The 21,980-nt window shown below is 52.0% G+C and overlaps 1 protein-coding gene across 2 annotated transcripts in view; it reads left to right on the top strand.

Annotated features, from left to right (window-relative positions):
* CAPN2 (calpain 2) overlaps nt 1–21,980 on the top strand; it is a 54,719-nt gene that overhangs the window by 15,963 nt on the left and 16,776 nt on the right. For both annotated transcript variants that reach the window (XM_036829652.1, XM_036829662.1), the window contains exons 3-9: nt 13,706–13,824; nt 14,358–14,491; nt 15,614–15,782; nt 16,983–17,066; nt 18,885–18,970; nt 19,884–19,958; nt 20,656–20,816. In XM_036829652.1, the coding sequence (XP_036685547.1) occupies nt 13,706–13,824; nt 14,358–14,491; nt 15,614–15,782; nt 16,983–17,066; nt 18,885–18,970; nt 19,884–19,958; nt 20,656–20,816 (828 nt within the window). The remainder of the gene's footprint in view (nt 1–13,705; nt 13,825–14,357; nt 14,492–15,613; nt 15,783–16,982; nt 17,067–18,884; nt 18,971–19,883; nt 19,959–20,655; nt 20,817–21,980) is intronic.

Genomic DNA, 21,980 nt, shown 5'->3' with positions numbered 1-21,980 from the left:
ACCCCACCTCCACCTCGCTCTCGGGACCAGTGCAAGCTCCCCTCAGCGAACCCCATGCCCCTGCAGCCCGTGTGCCCTGTTTGGACTTGAGTCCTGGCGCTCTCCCCAATCCTCTCTGATGGTGTTTCCACGTTGTTCCCCACGCCGGCTGGTGAGCCCCTGAGAGTGAGAAGCACCCTTCTCTAGACCTGGCGCAGGAGGGACGTCTGAGACCAGATGGGAGGCAGAAGAGGCACGTGCGCCAGAGTCGGTGCTCAGAGGCTCTCGGGGCGGCTGGCGTGCCCGAGGAGCCACGGGAAGCTGCAGCGAGGGGTGCTGAGGCCGGGCTGGGGGTGTAGAGCTCTGCGAGGCTGGCCCTGGGCTTCATGTCCTGTCCGCTCTTTCTCCTCCGAGATGAAGAGCTTCCTCAGCCTGTGTTGCTTCCCGGAGCACGTGCTCCACGTTGACAGGGTCCCTGCCCTCACAGAGCTTCCGTCCTCCTGGGACTGTCAGCAGGCACCGCGCCCTAGAGTGACGGAGCTGCAGCGGGAAGGTGGGCCGGGAGCCAGCACCTCCTGGGTTCTCTGCTGCACTTCCCTGTGGGTGGAGGAAAGACAGTGATGGTGGGAGGGAAAGGAGGAGAACGCACACAACAAACATCATGCTCCCCTCTTGGGAGAACTTCCAGCAGCCACAGATGTAATCCGCGTCACCATGCCGGCCCCACCCCCCCCCCCCCCCACTACAGCGGGCCCCAGGCGTCCTCGGCCTGCGCTCAGCGCTGACCCTCAGGACTGGACACAGAGGCCCGCGGAGCACAGCTCTGGAAATTTACCGACGTGGCTCGGCATGAATTTATCTTTTTAGAAGAGGGCTCTGGAGCTTAAAGGAGCTATTCATGAGGTCCGCCCATGGGTGCTGTGTGCTCAGAGGGTGGGGATCTGGGCTTGCCGAGTGTGTGCAGTGGAGGGAAGCCTGTGTGTACATGGTCACGGTCACAGCGAGGCCGCAGAGGAGCCGGACAAGGGCAGCCCAGCTGGGGACAGTTGAACCTTTATCCAGATAGCCTGGGTGCCCGAGTCCAGGAGGGTGAGGCAGCTGTGCTTAACGAACGAGCCAAGATCCTACTCAAGCCTCCTTTTCCCAAGCAAATTAGAAGGGGAGCGGGAGGTCTGAACTAGGAGGGGATTCCTGAGGTCCCTTGAGAAAAGTGGCTTAAGCGATCTCAGCAGGTGCCCAAGGGTGGGCCAGAGAGAACCACACTAAATAGTCATTGAACAAGTGAATATATTCAAAATTAATGCATGAATACTCTTCTGCCGTAGGCACAAAAACAGTAAAATTTTGTGCGAAAACCCATAGGAAAGGCATGCAGGGAGAGAAAGTGAGTAGCAAACTGCAGACATGGGGGAGGCAGTTTGGTTTTTAAAGGAACCTCTTGCCTTGTCTTCTGTGAGGGGACAGAGCAGAGAAGAGTCCGCGAAGCCATCCTCAGCCCAGGGGGCGGGTATCGGGCCCCTGGTCCTGCGCTGGGGTGGGGCTGGGCGTAGGGGGCAATGGCCACAGTCCCAGGTGAGGCACGGGCAGGGGTGAAGGTGAGGGGCTCCATCGCTGCAGGGGCCATTCTTGGGCTTTGAGTAAATGCGTTCGTGTCTATGTCCTCGTCAGTGCGCATCCTTTACCTTTATTTACCGTCCCCCCTTACCCCTGCTTGCTTCTGAAGATTTGGCAGGGGCTCAGGATGATGAGACAGGCCCCAAATGCACTCAGCAGGTCACATTCCTCCCCCATCTCACCCCCTCCTCCTTGCCACCTACCCGCCCCCACATCCTGAGCTGTCACCCTTTCCGAAACAGGGCGTAACTCATCCTCAGTCGAGACTTCACCTCTTCTGGGCCTCAGTTTTCTCCCTTATAAACTTAGAAGATAAAAAGAGCAAACCCTCAGAGACAGTGTTCTAAATGCTTGACTTTTTTTCTCCCATTTAATTCTCAACTCTGTGAGGCCATTTCCTATCAAACCCATTGTATATATGAGGAAATGAGCACAAAGTAGTTTGCCCTGAGTCAGAGCCGGAATTTGAACTCCATGTTCTGGCTCTGTTGTTTGTTAATTTTGGGGGTGTGAGTGGGAGGGAAACCTGACCCCTCCCTAGAAAATGCATATATTTGCAGACATGCAAAATGTGCACACAGTGTTTTCGGGTTCCAGATCTCTGAAGCCCATCCAGGACCCCCAGTTTCCCTTTTTCATCTGATCCTAACAACCCTTTGAGGATATGTGTATATTATCCCCCTTCCACAGCTGAGAAAACATGGGCTCAGAGAAATTAAGAAATGTGTCCAAGATCACACAATCTTAAGTGGCGGGATCAGGATTCAAATCCAGGTCAGTCCTCCTAGCTCTATCCAGGGGGTCTTTCCCTTCTGGTTCGGGGATCACCTGGAGGCCCCGCGGGGCTGTGGGTGCCTGTGGAGCCCCTGCCCTGTGCCTGGGATCTGGGAAGGCCAGCCAAGGCGCTCCTCCCCCTCTAACCTCCCTGGTGGGTCAGCACATCAGCCCAGCCGCAGCCTTACTTGGGACCCGTCAGCACCCAGGCTGACAGCACCCAGTTCTCACCCAGCGGGCCAGCGCTCCCGGTGGGCAGGCACCCTGCAGTGGGCTTGTGCACCTCCTCCTAGCTCAGTGCTGGCAGAGAGAGCGCCAGGACAACGTGGAGTGGACTTGTAGAGGGGGTTGTGCAGGAAGGGTGATCCCTAGGGCCTGGGCTGGAGGAACAAACCCGGCCAAAGGGGGCTGACAGGGCAGCCGAGAGCCAGCATCTGAGGAACCCTGAGAGGGTGGAGTTGGTGCAGGGGCCTCCTGGTGCCAGGAGGCAGAAAGGTGCACGAGAAGGTGAGAGAACGCGGTGTGAAGCAAGATGAGGAACCAGTGAGGGCAGTTCTTTAAGGGAACGGGCAGGAACACAGCCTCCAGAGAGACACGCCTTTTATAGGGATCCAGAGGTCCCCACTGGGGAGGGCAGGGAACCTCTGCGCCCACCTAAGTCCAAGTTCTAGGGGCAGGTCTGGCGTGAGGTCTGGACCGCCCCCGCCCTGGCCTCGGCTGGTTTCCTTTCTCTCGTGCTTTTTATTTGCTCCACCCCTAGCCCCGCTCCAGACTCCCAGAACCTTGCCTCTCCCTTTTCCCCACTAACCTGCTCTCAGTCATTTTCACGTTAGGGCATGTAAATGCACGGGTCCCTTTCCCTCGGTACTTGCGTTTGAGGTCCCACCTCAGTGCAGGGTGAGGACTGTTCTGTCCCGGGAGTTTTCGTCTGCACGTGGTGCAGATGTGCAGAGGAAGGGGGCAGTGGGCTCCTGTAGGGAGGGGCACCCAGGTGGGCTTCTAGGATAGGCAGCAGGGCAGAAGATCCCCCAGCCTCCCTCCCCAGCCTCACAGGCCTGTACTGGCTGAGTGTCTCCCAGGACAGAAAGGAGGGGCAGAAGCTTAGCTGGGTGTAGGGGGAGCCCGGATGTGGGAGCGGTCAGCCTGTCGAGCCTGCGGGCAGGCCTTCGGGGTGGTTCAGGAACCTCTGGGCAGGGCCCTGCCTGCTGCCTCAGTGATGGACCGGGCCAGCAGCCACCTGCTGAAAGGAAATGTCGCAGGGAGCCAGGGTGGCCAAGGACCGCTAGTGACCCAGCTCTGATACTTGTCCCTGCTTGTGTGCAGGGCTCTGGACAGACCGAGGCAGGTATCAGGCTCCCAGAATGAGAAAGGCAGATGAGAGGTGGTGAGTCAGAAGGTGTTAAGTGTTTAGATACGCCTTGCCTCATTCCTCAGAAATTTTTTTGGCCTAACCCCCCCCCCCAAAAAAAGGCATACAATGAAACCATATATTATAAAGAAAAATAATCAATTCTATAGACAGGACTTCCCTGGTGGCGCAGTGGTTAAGAATCCGCCTGCCAATGCAGGGGACACGGGTTCGAGCCCTGGTCCGGGAAGATCCCACAAGCCGCAGAGCAACTAAGCCCCTGCGCCACAACTGCTGAGCCTGCGCTCTAGAGCCCGCGAGCCGCAACTACTCAGCCCGCGTGCCACAACTACTGAAGCCCGCGCGCCTAGAGCCTGCACTCCGCAACAAGAGAAGCCACCGCAATGAGAAGCCCGCGAGCAGGGGCTCGCCACAACTAGAGAAAGCCCACGCGCAGCAACGAAAACCCAAAGCAGCCAAAAATAAATTAAATTAAATTAATAAATAAAGTATAGACAATCCAGAAAGAAGAGGATGTCAAAACCTGGAGAGAGGAAAAACAACATGGGTGCTGTCAGAAGGACCTCAGCCACTAGAGGTGGGCCCTGCAGCTAGTGTTGATGCCTGACAGCTGCTCACTGGGCCCCCGGGGAAGACCTGGTTCTGAGCAGCCCAGCTCCTGGAGAACCTCCCAGGGTGAGCCAGCGGCTCCTGTGCCCTCACGAGGTAAGCCAGCATCTCCAGTGAGCTCCATGGTCCCTGCCTGTGTGAGATGTCAACAGCAAGGGTTCCAGGGTCAAATAAATTTGGGTAACATTCATATTATACCCAACTCCCCTTACCCTTGGGAAGGTCACAGTGTGTAATTATTGAAAGGCTCTGAGATGTCTCCACACTTGACCTGGTTAGCTTTGCATTTCCCAAACTTACTTGACCACAGAACCCATTTCTCAAGGAACATCTGTTAACCCCAAGGAACTAGTTTCTACAGAACACACTTTAGGGGACACAGGAATAAGTGACTTGATTGGTCGTTTGTTCTTACTGACTAGAGACCAGTTATTATGGAAGACTTTACCAAAAAATAATCATTTTCATTTAGAAGACCTGATATGAAGCTACTTTTTTATTTTACTGCAAATACTGACATAACCAATTATCTATTGAAGGCAATAAACTAGAGTTTCTGGTAATAAAACTTCAATTGAAGCACATAGAAGGACACATGTTCTATATAATAAATCATCCAAAAATAACTTCAGATTGTGAAGATACGAATTACAAAAGGGGAGCCAATACTACGTTCGCCCATTTTTTCTTTTTTTCTATTTCCCCCTTTTTGTTGTTGCTGTTCTGTACCTTGCTTTGTTTCACTTAACACATCTTGGAGATTATTCCGTATCAACAGAAAGCATCTTCGTTTTTTTTTAGGGCTGCACAGAATATTGTCGTAGAGGGAACATAGTTTGTCTCACCTGTTCTCTATGGATGAACATTTACCTTTAGTCTTTTCTGTTGCAACCAATGCTGCAATAAATAACCTTACACATACATTATTTTCACACATGAGTATGTCTGTAGGAAGATTACTACATGTGGAATTGCTGGAGCATATTGACGATATCCTCAAATTGCCTTTGTCGGGATTGAGCGTGTACATTCCCCCACGCCTCTCCAAATGATCATGCTTTGACCTTTGCAATCCGAAAGGTGAAAAATGGTGTCTTAGTATAGTTTTACTTTATGTTTCTTTTATGATGAGTGAGGATAAATGCCTTTTAATATGTGTAAGAGACATTAATTTTTCCTTTTTCCATTAACTGTTTATATCTTTGCCCATTTTTCTATTGAGCTTTCATTTTCTTCCTTTTAAATACTAGGAAGATTTATATATCACTTGTGGTCTGGGATCTGAATAACATACTTTTCCCTATTAATTTTTAGTTTGACCTTGCTTATTGTGATTTTTTTTTTACCATGCAAATTTTTTTTACTTTAATGTAAAGTTTATCATTTAAAATTTTTATGGCTTCTAGGTTACAATTTGATAGCCTATCACCACTCTAAGATTATAATAGAATTCTCCCATTGTCTCTTCTAGGATATATAGATTTATAAATATATTTATAATGTGAACATATTAAAATATAATATATCATATAAATACATAAACAATAAATATGTAAATAATACAAATGGCTAGATTTATCATATTTATATATAACATATAAATAATATAAAGTACATTGTTAAGATATATAATGTTATGTTTATGTAAATATTATTCCATTTAGAATTTATCCCCATGACAAGATGAGCTATAACTTGATTTTTTTTCCAGATGGCTACTCAGTTGTTCCAATTCCAGTTGTGAATAATTTATCTTTACTAAATTCCTATGTTTGGAACTATTTCTGGACTTTCTATTTTGTGCCATTTATGAATCTCTGTATACTCTTGCACAAGTTCTGTACTATTTTAAATATTGTAGCTCAATATGTGTTTTAACAGCTAATAGAGCTAGACTCCACTCCCTTTAGAATATTTTCTGGCTAGGCTTTATGTTTACTTTTTCCTTGTAAATTTTAGGATCAGCTAAGTTCCAATTTTTAAAAAATCCTCTTGCTATTTTTATTGGGATTGCATTAAATTTATAGACTGACTTAAGAGGAAGTGCCAATTTTATGATGATGAATCTTTTTAGCCAAGAATGCGGGCCACCTTTTAAATGGAGTAAATGATTGTCTACGCCTCTCCAGGCAGGGTGGTGTCCTTGGAGTTAGCTATAAGGGTGAACCACACTAGTCAGAGAAGGCTTGAACACTGTTGGACATAAACAGCGTGGCTGGAAGCCTCTGTAATCAAATGAGGAAGCATAACCATCCCTCCCAGCAGAGAGCCCTGATGTGAGTCGGAGGCAGTTGTCAGGATTCTAGAACCGGGTCGTGTACAGATGCCACCTTAAAAGAACAGTGCCTGCAGCCAAGGGACATGGCTCGAGCCAAGCTCACAAAGAAGGAGCCAGGGAAGAAATACACTAATCTCACTTTCCTCCCTCCCTCTGGTCTTTAGGGCTCCCCGCTGGCCAAACCCTCCCAGCAGCCAGAGGTCCCGGGAGCCCACAATTTCATCCACTGAGGTCAGCTCTGGTGCAGAGGGCAGGATGGAAAAGGGTGTAGGCTGGATGTGGGGAGGCAACCAGAAGGTACCCATCCTCACCTCCAGCTCACGCAGTCTGGCACTCAGGCCCCCAAGACAGTTGTTTCTGCTCTGAGATAAATGGAGTAAATAAAGATCAGAAGGTTATCGCCTCCTTCTGCCCCTTCTAAAAGGACTTTGTACCTGGGCAGGAAGGCTAAAATCATGTAACAACTGGAAAACCCACCAGGAAGGGAAGGCAGGAGTTTCGTGGTGCACTGTTCAGTGACACATCCCCTGAGCGGTCTGGGCGGCCACCCTCACCTCTGCCAAAATATCTTCTTGTGTGACTGGAGAGCAGAGCCAAACAGACAAATAAATGAGCACGAGGCAGAAATATTTGCTCAGGTCCAGAGTCCCTTATAGATACATAATTTAAACACCCGTAGAAAACTACACACCGGATCTTTCTTTTTCAAGCCCCGTCCATGTGGCAACATTCCAGGAGAGGCCTTGGTGACTGGCAGGCACCCTCTCAAACCAGTTTGCACCACAAGTGGTCTGGAGCCCCAGAGGTCAGCGGGTTGTCTTGCCTGGCCCGTACCAGCTGGCCTGGTTTTGTTGTTGTTGTTGTTGTTTTAATAAATTTATTTATTTATATATATTTTTGGCTGCGTTGGATCTTCGTTGCTGCGTGCAGGGTTTCTCTATAGTTGCGGTGAGCGGGGGCTACCCTTCATTGTGGTGCGCAGGCTTCTCATTGTGGTGGCTTCTCTTGATGCGGAGCACAGGCTCTAGGCGCGCGGGCTTCAGTAGTTGTGGCTCACGGGCTTAGTTGCTCCGCGGCATGTGGGATCTTCCCGGACCAGGGCTTGAACCCATGTCCCCTGCGTTGGCAGGTGGATTCTTAACCACTGCGCCACCAGGGAAGTCCCTGGCCTGGTTTTATCCGGACCAGGATGTGACTGACCCAGACAGGCTGTGCCAGGAGGAGACTCCAGTGACTTCTCCAACCAGGTCACCTCTACAGAAGCAGATCACCATGGGATTACCCAGAGGAGACGGGTTTTCATAAATCATTTTAGGGAGAGTAGATTGTGACCTTGGTAGGGAGAACCCTCCGCCCGAAGGAGTGGCACTGTGTGAGGCTACAGCTAATGAGGGTGCAGAACGGGTTTCCACGTGGGGAGAAAACCCTCAGGCGGACGTGGCCATCCCGGCGGAGCGAGCAGGAAGCTAGAGAGGAAACACTGTGCAGCCCAAACACTGAAACATAATGGAGTCACCTCTCAAGGACAGAAGCCCCCAAGACCATGTTTCGTGAACTGGGTGAATTAGAAATTGACACCTACTCGTAAAGGAGACTGTTCAGATTATACATTAAAAGCATGTGCTTTGCTCAGACAGATCTGACAGCCACTCATCAGCTGAGACCTTGGGGTGAGCCACCCGATCTCCTCACAGAGGGTGGTAATAGTACCCACCTACCCCAGATTGTTTTGTGGCGAGCAAATGGGATAACGTCATGATACTTTCGACTGAAAAAAACGCACAACCTAAAAGTCGCGAGTTATGTTTTACTCGGGGACCTAACTGAGGACTATAGCCTGGGAGACAGCCTCTCAGGTAGCTCTGAGGGACTGTTCCGAAGAGGTAAGGGAGGAGCAGGATATGCAGGAGTTCTTACTGAAAAAAATAATGTAGTGGACATCAAAAGATCACTGCTAATCACAAAAAAACAGACGTCTCAAGTTAATGATTTTAGTGTTTTTCTATGTATGGGAAGATCCAAGAGTCTGGGCTCATTGAAATTATTCCCTAGATACGCATCTTAACTATCTAGGACCAGTTTTTCTCCATCCTGAATCCCCTCAGGGTGCCCTGTTTGGGTGGCTACCGTGGCTGATGGCTTGATGGCTGCAACATTGTTGTTTCCTGGAATGACAGGCAACATTTTGTCGTTGTTGTTTGCAATGCATGTAAAGCACTTTAGCACAGGGCCTGGCACACAGTAAGTCTCCGTGAATGTAAACTACGATAACCGTTGTCTTCAGATCTTGTTACTGAGAAAGCTTATGTGAACAGATATTAAATAAACTTTAAAAATGGGCTCTACATAAGGGAGCTTCCCAACTTAGTTAAAAATATTTTGCTGCATGGAGTGAGGGAGAAAGTTAAGAAATCAGAATAATAAAATAGGATTTCAAGTGCTTCCACCTTATTAGAAATCAAGATGTTCTTCTAAGTGGCTCTAAGTCTCCCTCAACTCCAGAATTTGGAGACCCGATAAAAAAAACTTTGAACCTTTGACTGTAAAATGCATCTAACTCTTGTTGCTTCTTGCTTGTGCTGTGATCTTAGTGCCAGGGTCTTGGCTGTGCAATGACAGGCCATCCTCCTGTTGCTGTAAGGAATTGCATTGCAGTGAATGGGTGATATGTTTTAATATTTCTGAGCCAAGGATATTGGGGTATTAAGATACAATGTAGGATTTCAGGAAGCTGCCAGCTCGTTACCCCTTAGTTTTAAATTTGAATTGCAGTTGGATTTTCCTAGTTAGAAGTGGAGTCTTTCCCTAGTTAGAAGAATCAGATACTCTTAACCAAAGGAAATCTTCAGCAGGGTATGGTTTTTAAACAAAACCCAGGATTTGGATTCAGAGGATTTACATGTAAGACCTGCTAACTGTGTAGAACATAGACTTCCTGAGCTTCATCCAAAAAAGGTGATAATAATTAGGATAATCATCTCATAAGATTTCTGTAAGTATCAAATAAAATGTGGACCATGTTCTTTGTAAATTGCAGAGTATTATATACAATGTTAACTACTTGTTATTTCTGTTTATTTATTTATTTATTTTTTGGCTGTGTTGGGTCTTCGTTTCTGTGCGAGGGCTTTCTCTAGTTGCGGCGAGCGGGGGCCACTCTTCATCACGGTGCGCGGGCCTCTCACTGTCGTGGCCTCTCTTGTTGCGGAGCACAGGCTCCAGACGCACAGGCTCAGTAATTGTGGCTCACGGGCTTAGTTGCTCTGCGGCATGTGGGATCCTCCCAGACCAGGGCTCGAACCCGTGTCCCCTGCATTGGCAGGCAGACTCTCAACCACTGCGCCACCAGGGAAGCCGCTACTTGTTATTTCTTTCATTTCTTCTGGTGGAAGGAGCACAGACCAGAAGTCAAGAGTCTAGATTCCTGTCCCTGTCTGCCCTTTCCAGGACCTGTGACCTCAAGAAACTTAATCTCTCTCTTTTTTTTTTTTTTTTTTTGGCCACACTGTGTGGCTCGCGGGATCATAATTCTCTGACCAGGGACTGAACCTGGGCCCCAGCAGTGAAAGCGCAGAGTCCTAACCACTGGACCACCAGGGAATTCCCTTTTTTTTTGTAACTTACTCTCTAAAAGGTACAGTTTTGTCGTCTAGGAGACATTCTAGGATTATGAATCCTTTCAGAGGAAACATGTTAGATTGGAATAGGAAGGGATGAAGAAAGCAATCCTCTCTGAAGGGCAGGGGGAGATGAGGCCTTGCTGCTCCCGGGGTGACCAGGAAAAATACTTCTGGGACATGAAGGAAAAAAACAGGGAGCCATGAAACGTGGCCACTGATTTCTGGGATGTCGCAAGAACGTCCAGGTCTGGTGGTGAGCGGTAATCTGAGACACGTGTACAGTCAGCACTGACCTAGATGTATGACCCACAAAAAAAAAAAGGAAAAGGCATCACTATGAATTCAGTCACTGTCCCACGAATAGCAACACAGTCAGCTGTGACCTCCAACACTAAAAAACAATCGACAGGTCCTGCAGACACACACTCGTGTGATGCCTACACACACGCACAAGGGAAAGGTGTCGACTCTTGGTACCAAGGGAAACAGAACCAGGAGGGCGTTAAGATGGCCCCCCCCAGAGTCAGACAGACTGGGCAGCTCTTCTGAGCATTTGACAGAAGAGCTACAGGAACCATGGGAATAACTGGTTTCAGGACAAATGTCGCTGAAGTTCCTACACTTGGGCCCACTTTACCCACAAGCCTGTCTGCCTCCATGTACTGACAGACCCAAGTCATTTTCCAAGATTCCTAGAAAATCTCAAATAACCTCAAGAAAAAGAAGAATCACAGGCATCTCCAGGTTCTCAAAGAAGGACTAAAGTCAGGAGAAGATCTGAAGTTGGAGGAAGGGGAATAGATTGAAAAGGAGGAGCTCGTGACTCGAAGAGCGGCTGTCACTTGGTGTAGCCGTCCTCCAGGACAGACAGTATGACGAGGTCTAAGTGAGAGAGGGGCGGGTGCTCAGAAAAGGCCTGAATGTCGTCTGTTTCAATGACGGTCTGGTTCCTACAAGGCAGCGTACGGAACCAAGCCGGGAAAAGCTCCTCTACCTAGATTTCCGTCCTCACCAACCAGGGGCTCCTTCCCCAGGGCCAGTGCTTAAAACCCTCACTGCCAAGTTTCTCTGCAAGCTCCTATTCTCAGTGTGTCAAAGAGTCTCTAGTTTGGTTTATATAAAGATCTAGTTGACCCAAAAGGTTGTCTCTGACATCTGACAAACACCACACCTTTTAAACTCTTCCTTGTCGTGTTTTACTGTTGGCAGTGCACTTAACCTCCCAAGCCTTGCCATCCTCAGCTCTAACATGGAGATGGTCATAGCACCATCCTCATAGAGCTGTTGTGAGAAATATATGAAATGATGAACCTGCAGCTCCTAGAACAGTGGCTGGCACATAGGAAGGCCTCATCAATAATGGCTATTGCCCAAGTTCCCCTAGCAGTCAAGAGGCAGGAACTGGTAGCCCTGGCTAATGGGTCAGGAAATAGGGACATGATCAGTTCTTGTAACTGAGAAGTCCAAGGCACGTGTGGCTTCAGGTACAGCTTGATACAGGGACTCAAGTGATGACACCAGGACATGGTTTCTCTCTCTCCAGCTCTCAGCCCCTCTTCCTCTGAGTTGGCTGCAAGATGGCTTCAGCAGTAGACCGTACCTCATTGTAGAGCCAATGCAGTAGAAGAGGGCACCTGTCCACTCTCTCTGAAGCCCCAGGAGTGGTCTCCTCATACCTCCCTGGCTCTGGCTGGATAACAGAACCTTCCCCAAGCGAACCATTGAAGCCAGAGAACGTGCAGCCTAGCTTGCTGCAGATCCACCTCTGGAACTGGGGGCAGGGCCAGTGCTACCCAAACCTCTCAGGCAGGGAGGAGGCAGGGAGACTTGCTTCCCAGAGGGTCACTGGTGGCGCCAGGAGGGAAGAGATGGCCGCTGAGCGGAAAACTGCGGTGAACCCACAGCGGCTGCCCAACCTAAGGAGCAAAGGGATTTAACTTCCTTTGGCTACTGACTGGCTGGTTAGGGAGGGGAGTGCCTCCACTTCCCACAGGGCTGGCGTGAGCACCTAGAGGCCTCAGAGCTGTTCCCCCATCATTGCTAAGTGTTAGCAGGTCAGCCGGTTCAGCAACTCTCAGGACACCAACTAGTCCACAGAATTCAAAGATTGCGGTGAATTTCAGTAACCTTTTTTAAAAAGAGTTGACATTTTAAAAAACTTTTATTTATTTATTTTTACTTATTTATTTTTGACTGCATTGGGTCTTCGTTGCTGCGCACAGGCTTTCTCTAGTTGCGGCGAGCGGGGGCTACTCTTTGTTGCGGTGTCCGGGCTTCTCACTGCAGTGGCTTCTCTTGTTGCGGAGCACGGGCTCCAGTAGTTGTGGCACACAGGCTCAGTAGTTGTGGTTCACAGGCTCTAGAGCACAGGCTCAGTAGTTGTGGCGCACGGGCTTAGTTGCTCCGCAGCATGTGGGATCTTCCCGGACCGGGGCTCGAACCTGTGTCCCCTGCATTGGCAGGCAGATTCTCAACCACTGCACCACCAGGGAAGTCCTTCAGTAACACTTTTAATAGACCTGCCAATTAATAAAAATAAACCCAGCCATGGAAATCAAACTCATCTGAGGCTATTTCCTATTCTTGGTCATGGGAAATTGTAGGAAAGTGCACATTCCTTAAGAATGGAGTAAACTTCCTCATCCTCATCCCAGAACGCCCCCATCAGTCGGGCCTTTTATCTCGTGGCAAACATGACCCCTCCCCGCTACCAGCTTGCTTCTGACCACCTGAAACGGGTGTGTGCTTTACACACATGCTCTCGTCACGCCTCCCAGTTAACTCACGTGTCACAGAGGGCACCGAGGCTAAGGGGAAGCCAGACTGCCAGACAGCCGACCATCTGACTGTCCCCATCCTTGACTCCCACGTGTGGTACCCACACACCCGCCCAGAGGTGTTCCTCGCCCGTCCTCAGGGAGATCGCCCAGGGTGCCTTCTCAGACTCGGGCTCTTGCATTTGTGTCCGTGGGGCTGCCTGCCGGTGTCTCCTCCCTCACCTCTGCATCCTTCTCCCAGGAGAAGATGCATGACATTCAACCCCTTCCCATCCATCACTACATTTTCTTCCTCTCCCTCAGACTCGCCCACCTTTACACGCTGCGTTGTCAGAAGCCTGTGCTGCTGAGTTGGAGTCCTCACTCCACACAGGCTCGCTGCCATGCATCTTCGGTGGGCCAGGCACGGAGCCGGCTGTGAGGACACAGTCCGGCCATCACAGGGTTCTGCGTCCTTCAGGGAATGAATTCTCCCATCTCAACTATCACAGCGAAAACACTTCTCCCTCAGCATTCCCTCAACGCGTCCCCCCAGCCCTCCTCCATACCCCTCATGTGAGGACCGGGGGGAACACCTGTGCCGGGCTCGCCTGAGGCCTCGAGTGCCGGAGGTGGGGACAAGAGGTTTAACGTCCTCCCGGCACTGCGACCTCTCTGATGAGAGCTCCTTACACCGTGTTCACAGGTGACTGCTGGCTGCTGGCAGCCATTGCCTCCCTCACCTTGAATGAAGAGATCCTGGCTCGAGTCGTCCCCTTGGACCAGAGCTTCCAGGAGAACTACGCGGGGATCTTCCGCTTCCAGGTAACTTAAGGGTTGGCTCGAGCTTCTCCTGAACGGGTCCTGAGGGCTAGGAGCAGGTGCTGGGGGCCAGGCACAGTACTCTTCTACGAAGGACACTGAGAGACAGCAGGAAGCTGCCTGGCCGGTCGCCGCCCTGGGACCCTGTAAGGGCAGCGATGGGGAGGAGGGCGGTAGGGCAGGGTACTCAGGAAGTAACTCCCACATTTTGTTAAGAAAGTTGATTATTTGGGGTCTGATGTGAAGGCACTGCTCACTGTCCTCCTTTTATGCCGGTAAAGGAGAAATAGTGTTTTTAAGGGCATAAGGCACAGGGCAGAGTGCCGGAGGGGGCAGGTGTGGCCTGGGAGGGAAGGGCAGGTGCCTCTGCGCTCGCTTCTCGGGCGAGGCTGTACCTGCAGGAGGAGGACCAGAGGGAGCGTCTCCTCCGGGATGCGACGGGCTTGGGGAAGCGGCGCCGAGGGGCCGGGCAGGGAGGAGGCAGCCGTGGCTGAGGCTCGCGACCCGCACGCTGCCACCACCTCCTCGTCCCGCAGTTCTGGCAGTACGGCGAGTGGGTGGAGGTGGTGGTGGACGACAGGCTGCCCACCAAGGACGGGGAGCTGCTCTTCGTGCACTCGGCAGAGGGCAGTGAGTTCTGGAGCGCGCTGCTGGAGAAGGCCTACGCCAAGTAAGTGCCCGCCGTGCCCGTCCCCCGGCAGCCTGCCCCCAGCTGCCCTGCCTTCTGGGAAGCAACACGGGAGTTAGTCAAGGGCTGTCCTGAAGAGAAGTCCTATTGTACAGAAGGACTACCCTGGACAAAATTGGGCTCTCAGTTCTAGGAGATAACGCACCCAGCTATTGCCGTTTTTAACCAAATGCACAGGAACAAGTCATGGTACTGATCGTGCTGGCCTTGAGAAGGACCTCTGCGTCCTTGGCAGGTCACGTTACATTTTTGTCAGCCAAATACAGCAAAGAGTTGCTGCCCGTGGGCAAAACTATCCATCGCAGAGGTAGGAAAATGATGCAGACTTGCCCACGATACATAATACGCTGAGTGAAACTGGTTTCCCCTAGCCCTCCCAGCCGGGCCCCCGCCGCCCCCCCCCCCCACCAGGCTGCCCGGAGTCGAGCTTGTCCAGCGCTCAGCACCGCCCATTCTCAGCGGGACGCCCACGTCGGCCCCCCTGCTCCAGAGTGGCCTGGTCCTGGCCCTGCTGCCTGGGCTCCCCTCGGGAGAATGACCGGCTCTCAGGCATCAGGAGGATTTCTGTTCCTTCCGGCCCCTGCCAGGGAAGAGGGCCAGGAGTCACACACCCAGCTGTGAGGATCTGGGGCCTGAGGTGCTACTAAGTCTTATGCTCTAATAGTAGAGGTAGGGAAGCCACAGGGCGCCAACATCGCCATGGGGAGAGACCAGCCCCTCCTAGCACAGCCCAGGGAAGCCGCTTTCATTACTGAATTGTTTTCTCTTAAGCTATAAATGCCAAACAGCCAATTTAGCAGACCTCCGCTTTCCTGCCAGGATGTAGAAAGAATCGATACGGGAGGTTGGGCCAGATAAACACCGAGGTCCTTCCAACTCTAAGGTTCTGTGAGATTTTTTCCAAAAACTTCACAAAGTACCAGGCAGTGGTAGCTGTGGGGACAGTCACTTGCCCTCGTGGGCACCCCGAGGTGGAGACAAACCAAGGAAAGACTGAGCAGAGGGTCCCTGGAGCATCCAACAGAAGAGGCATGGGGGGAGGGGCACTTGGAGAAGCAGAAGTGTCAGCACCAGGTGGCAGCGGCGTCTGTCCCCTTCCTGCAGGATCAATGGGTGTTACGAAGCACTCTCGGGGGGTGCCACCACTGAGGGCTTCGAGGACTTCACCGGAGGCATCGCCGAGTGGTATGAGTTAAGGAAGGCCCCTCCCAACCTGTTCAAGATCATCCAGAAGGCTCTGCAGAAAGGCTCTCTCCTTGGCTGCTCCATTGATGTAAGTCCAGGCCTCCCTCCCTGGCCGCACCCCCATCTCCTCTAGCTGAAATGAGCCTCCTCCAACAGTGACCAAAGAAACCCACTGCCCTCATTCCCCACGTGGTTAGCGCATCCTTTGTCCACCATATTGCACATCACCTGGAGCCCAGGGGTGGCTAGGCGACAACCAGGCTGGCTGGGGTACAACTGCTGGGGCGATGGTGACTCCAGCCTTTCCTTCTCCAGCCTACTTACAACCCTCAGCCTCCTTTGACTCACCACCCCGGACCACAGCTTCCCTGAGAGTCCCCTGCCCTCTGCTGGGCCCAAGGCAGGACCATTCCAGACACCTTCTGCCCCACCTGCAGGGCCTGTGACCGGAGGGAGCCCAGCAGCCTTCCCTCCACTGCTGCAGGGTTAAGGGGCCCGTGGGAAGACTTCAGAAGGCACAGGAAGGAACCATTCCCACGTGCCAGCCTTGCTGGCAAACGTCGCCAGAGGAAGGGAGGTGGGCACAACCCCTGTCCCCAAGGAGCCTCCAGGCTTTGCCTGTGCCCGGCACCGGAGCCCTGTCCTAGCTCTGGTCCCTGTGGGGACAGGGGTAAGAAGTCTGGCTCTGGGGGCCCAAGTCTGTGTCTGACTCCAGGCAGGGATTCTCAAACTTTCTCTGCAAAGCATTTCGAGGCAGAGACCCTTTCTACTCCCACGCAGCCCTTCTCATTGACCCAGACAAAAATAACAACCTCCATCAGAACAGATGGGGGAAGGAATGACTGGGGAAGTTCTCATAGAACAGGAGCCAATTCTGAAGTCAGGCAGAAACGAAGGACTGTCCTAGTGTAAACCCCGCAGCGGGCGGGGCAGCCCTCGCAGTTTCAGGGGACTCAGCACACCTGGGCCACCGATGCCGTCCAGGTGTGTGTCCTGAGTCCCCTCCACGGTGTGCCCTTTCCTGCGGGAATTTGTGACTGCGCCGGGCACACACATGAGTGCAAATGCCGCTCTCCCAGAGGGCTGCCCTCAGCCTCTTCTCTGGTTGTGAATAGCCCGTCAACACCTCAAAGAAGTAGTAGGAGGGCCTCCGGGCGGGAGCGGGGGCCCTCCACCCGGGCCAAGGCCCTGCTGAGCCCTGAGCGACGGAGGGAGGGAGGGAGGGAGGGAGGGAGGGAGGAGGCGGGATGCGGCGGCCGGGCTGGGACTGATTCTCCCGCGTTTCCAGATCACCAGTGCTGCAGACTCGGAAGCCATCACCTTCCAGAAGCTGGTGAAGGGGCACGCGTACTCGGTCACTGGCGCCGAGGAGGTAACGCCTGGCAGGCATTCTCAGGGGTTTTTCTCTTGCTCACACGATGGCGAAAGCCATTTTTGCTGCTTGCTGAGGGTGGGGCCCGCGTTCCCCAGTCCTCGCTGAAATCCAGGGCCGAGGGGATGGGCCGGCCCTCCCCAGCCCCTGCCGGCCGTGCACTGCCCTCTGCTGGCCGCGGGTCGGTCCAGGCGCTCTGTGCCACTGAGTTCCAGGATTGTCTCGCTCTTCTGGGCCAGCTAAGGTAGTACAGCAACGCTGCATCTGCGTAGTGTTCCATCCTCTTCAAAGTGCTTTCACATTTGATCCCACAGAAGCATTGGTGCCCCAGTGACTGTAGTGGTCAAATCTGACTCTGCCTCTTGCCAGCTGTGTGGCCTTAGGCGGTTATTTAAACTCTCTTCTGCCCCCTAGTTTCCTCAAATTTAAATTGGAAACAGTCATAACAATATCCATGGTAGGGACTTCCCTGGTGGCGCAGTGGCTGGGAATCCACCTGCCAATGCAGGGGACACGGGTTCGAGCCCTGGTCCGGGAAGATCCCACATGCCGCGGAGCAACTAAGCCCGTGCACCACAACTACTGAACCTGCGCTCTAGAGCCTGTGAGCCACAACTACTGAGCCCACGTGCCACAACTACTGAAGCCCACGCGCCTAGAGCCCGTGCTCCACAACAAGAGAAGCCACCGCAGTGAGAAGCCCGCGCACAGCCACGAAGACCCAATGCAGCCAAAAATTAATTAATTAATTAATTTTTTAAAAAATCCATTGCAGATTGTTGAGGTGATTCAAACAAGTTAATATATGTAAAGCGCTCAGACTGTACCTGACACATTGTGTCTAAGCAGGTCGCTGTCCTGGACTTTGCTGTGTCTTTGGTTTGTTTGTTCTTATACTATAAATGCTGTAAGGTAGCCACCATCCACTGTTAACTACAAAACCCGGACTAGACCCCAGGTCTTCTGACACGTGCGGCGCTCTCTCTCCCTCTCTTTTTTTTTAACCATGAATCTTTGTTTTATTTAACACCCCCGCATATATCTTTTTATTTTGAAAAGTTTCAATTCTACAGAAAAGTTGACAGAATAGTATAATAAACATCCATATGCTATTTTTCCAGATTCAAGGATGGTTGAAATTTTCCACACCTGTTTTGTCTCTATGTATGTGTACTTTCTTTCTGAGCCATTTGGAAGTAAATTGCAGATGTCACAACGGACACTTCGCTCCTAAATACTTCAGCATTTATCTCCTACCCATAAGGACACTATCTTACGTAATCCCAGTAATATTTTCATGCTGAAGAAATAAACATTAATTCAATAGCATGATCTAATATATATAGTCCATGTAAACATTTTCCCTGTTGCTCCAAAATGTCCTTTATAGTACCCTCAATGCCCCCAGTCCAGGGTTTAAATCAAGATTCATGCACTGCATTTGCTTGTCATCACCAGTGTTCATTTGATGGAGCTCCTGTGACAAAAGTACATCCTATTATAGTTAGTTAAACTGAGGTTCAGAGGTGACGTGCCAACGCAGAGTCTAGAACAAGCACGTTTGTGCCTCAGACTCAGGATAGAGGTTAAAGAGCCCTGGTCCTCCAAGGGCCAGACCCTGGGAGCTGCCAAAGCTGAGCAGCAGCGAGGGTCTGGGAGTCAAGGCCCTCTCTCTCCCTTTTGTGATCCCCCTTATTACATGGACTTGACGCCTCCCGCCCCTGGCTCATGGAGAGAAAGGGGCTTTGGGCCGGAGAACCTCCAGGCCTGGCTTGAACTCAACATCTCTCCCCTCTCCTTCACCCACCCCTCCTGCAGGTGGAAAGCAGAGGAAGCCTGCAGAAGCTGATCCGCATCCGGAACCCCTGGGGAGAGGTGGAGTGGACCGGGCAGTGGAACGACAAGTGAGGAGGGCAGGGTCGGGAGCTGGGGTAGGGGCACTCTTTCCAGGGGGTTCTGGGGAGCTGAGGAGGGGGGGGCATGGTAGCCATGCTGAGAATAAAGCCCCGAGAGCACAGGCCACCCCGAGTGGGACCCCTGGGGCTGGTGGCCCTCTAGGCTCTTAACCAGTGCACTCCAGCCATCTGGGTGCCTTTACAAGGCCCAGGGCTCCTGGGATCCTCATCCTTTCATCACCTCATGGTTCCTCCCTTCCCTAGCTTGGCGTCACCTTGCTATTGGATCTTCAGGGAAAAAATACACCCTTCCTCCCCCAAGCACTCGTTCTATCCCAAGGATGTAAACTTTGTGCCTATGACCAGAGAGAAGTCCTTCCGTTGATGTCCAGGGTTCCTGGTAGGCCCGTTAGACCTTCGACTCTCTGGGGTGAACTCTGTGAGCCCCTCTCATGGTCTTCCTCTGCTCCCGTCTCCCCGTCCTCCTCCACAGCCCAGCACCCACAGTTCTTCACCTTTTCCCTGGCAGCCTCTGCCATGGCATAGAGACGCCTGCCAGGGCCTGCAGGTCAGCTGCAGAGGCCAAGATGAGCGCCCCCCTCCCCTACATCGAATTTCCAGTCACCCCTTAAAAGAGCTGACAGGCCCGTCTCAGTTTGGGCCACTGATGCTACTTCATGTCTCTCTGATGGGCTGTGTTTATTTTCTGGAATCTTCCTTGCCACCATCTTCCAGGATAATGTATCCTCTCACCTTGCTGCCCTGCACCTCTCAGCCACCTGTGTGTTACTCCCCTCCCGTACTGGGTTCTGGGCCCTCAGGTGGGAGAGCACGTCCCCGGTCCTCAACTTTGGGGCATCTTGGGGAGAAGTCATCGTCCCGCACTAGTTTCTAATGCCTCTCCCATTGCTTGGTTTTCCAGCTGCCCAAACTGGACCACTATTGACCCAGAGGTGAGGGAAAGGCTGACCAGACAGCGTGAAGATGGGGAATTCTGGTAAGATCCTTAGGCTTCAGGGAAAGAGGTGTCTGATCTTTACTAGAAAAGGAGTGAGATTATCGTGTTGAGGGAGCAGGGGCGTGGGATCCTGGTTTTGTTGTGGTTTTAAATTCACTGTAAGACCTTGAACAAAAATATTCTTGAACCTCTTCAATTTGTCCATCTCAGCAGTAGGGTTTTGAAGCTGAGCAGCTCAGCAGACAAGGCTAAGAATTCCTGCAGGCATGTTCAGGTCCCAAGAGAAAAGAGGGGAAAGATGGGCCTTTCTCCCAACCAGTTCCTAGAGATTCATCCCCAGGCCTCAAGAAATGGGTCCCTTGGAGAGTAGCAGTGGGCCCACGCGGCTGTGTCTGTGCTGCTCTGGGACCCCCTGCGTCTGTACAGTACTAGCATTTTACCAGATGAGCAGCCGTATTTCGTCTCATTTGATATACGTGGCCCCCATTTTTACAGATGAGAGTTCTGAGTTTCACAGAGGCTTAAGTAACTTGCTCAAGGTCACCTGGCTAGAAGGTGGTAGCACCAGGACTAGAATTGGCACCTTCCAGTGGCGGACCTGGTGGCCATGTGGCCCCGAGGTGCTGTCTCCTAGCAGCTCTGCCTGGCCCTGACTGTGTCCTAGTCTGGCCTTGGGCGGAAGGTCCAGGCTTATCCGTGTGTCCTCCGGTAACCTGGGTGCTGCGTCCTTTTGCAGGATGTCTTTCAACGACTTCCTGAGGCACTATTCCCGCCTGGAGATCTGCAACCTGACCCCTGACACGCTGACCAGTGACGCCTACAAGAAGTGGAAACTCACCAAGATGGATGGGAACTGGAGGCGGGGCTCCACCGCGGGCGGCTGCAGGAACTACCCGAGTGAGCACCCTGCCACCGCCCCACCCTGGAGTGCTGCACCCCATCCTGGCCACTCCTACCCACCAGGACCCTCTGCCTCTTCTCCCTGCGTCTCCACCTCAACACGCCTCTTGTCTCCTCAGCCCCTTGCCTTCTGCACTCACTTGCCTCCCTGCCCACGCAGAACCCAAGACGTGCTGTTTCTGTGATTCCTCTCCAGGCCCTAGATTCCCCGATGCCACGGCCTCGCCCACTGAGGCAGCGTTAATCCCGCTTCATACCCACGGGCTACTTTATCCACACGAAGCCCACGCAGCCTAGCCCAGCAGGGGGACCTCACCCACTGGGCCTCTGCACATCCAGGCCCTGCTTGTTGCCCGGCAATCCTCTTGTGCCCAGTTCACTCAGCAGATGTTGATGGGGTCCTGCTCAGATGGGGGCAAGGATTCCTCCTCTGGTTTATCTTTTGTTTATTCCCCTGACTCTTCTGCCTGGATGGCCCAGTCCTCCCCTGCCCTCTCCCACTCAGAAATTGTCCCATCATGATGACATTTGCCAATTATGGAACATACATTGGGTGCTAGGAACTGTGCTAAGTGATTTATTAATATATTACTCCATTTAATCCTCACAACAGCCTTCTGAGGCAGGCACTTTATTATCATCTCCATCTTTAAGATGAGGGGACTGAGGCTTGGAGAGGTTAAGTGACTTGCCCAAGGCCACACAGCCTTGACTGTGCCTGGGATTTGAACCCAGGCAGTCTGACTGTGGAGTCAGTCTTTAAGTACTGCAGTGGCAAGTCATGGTCATATATTGCTCCTCTTGTTACAGATGAGGAAACCGAGGCTCTCAGTGGCATACCTGGGCCACAGAGCAAGTAGTCAGCCTGGGACTAGCAGATTGGTGCCTCTAGCTCTGGTGCTTTTTTTTTTTTTTTTTTTTAATTTATTTATTTTTGGCTGCATTGGGTCTTCATTGCTGTGTGCAGGCTTTCTCTAGTTGTGGTGAGCGGGGGCTACTCTTCATTGCGGTGCGCAGGCTTCTCATTGCGGTGGCTTCTCTTGTTGCCGAGCATGGGCTCTAGGCACGCGGGCTTCAGTAGTTGTGGCTCATGGGCTCTAGAGCACAGGCTCAGTAGCTGTGGCGCACGGGCTTAGTTGCTCTGTGGCATGTGGGATCTTC

Source organism: Balaenoptera musculus, chromosome 1, assembly GCF_009873245.2.
Source record: "Balaenoptera musculus isolate JJ_BM4_2016_0621 chromosome 1, mBalMus1.pri.v3, whole genome shotgun sequence".
In the NCBI taxonomy this organism is placed as follows: domain Eukaryota; kingdom Metazoa; phylum Chordata; class Mammalia; order Artiodactyla; family Balaenopteridae; genus Balaenoptera; species Balaenoptera musculus.
This window is presented reverse-complemented; position numbering and strand designations above follow the sequence as displayed.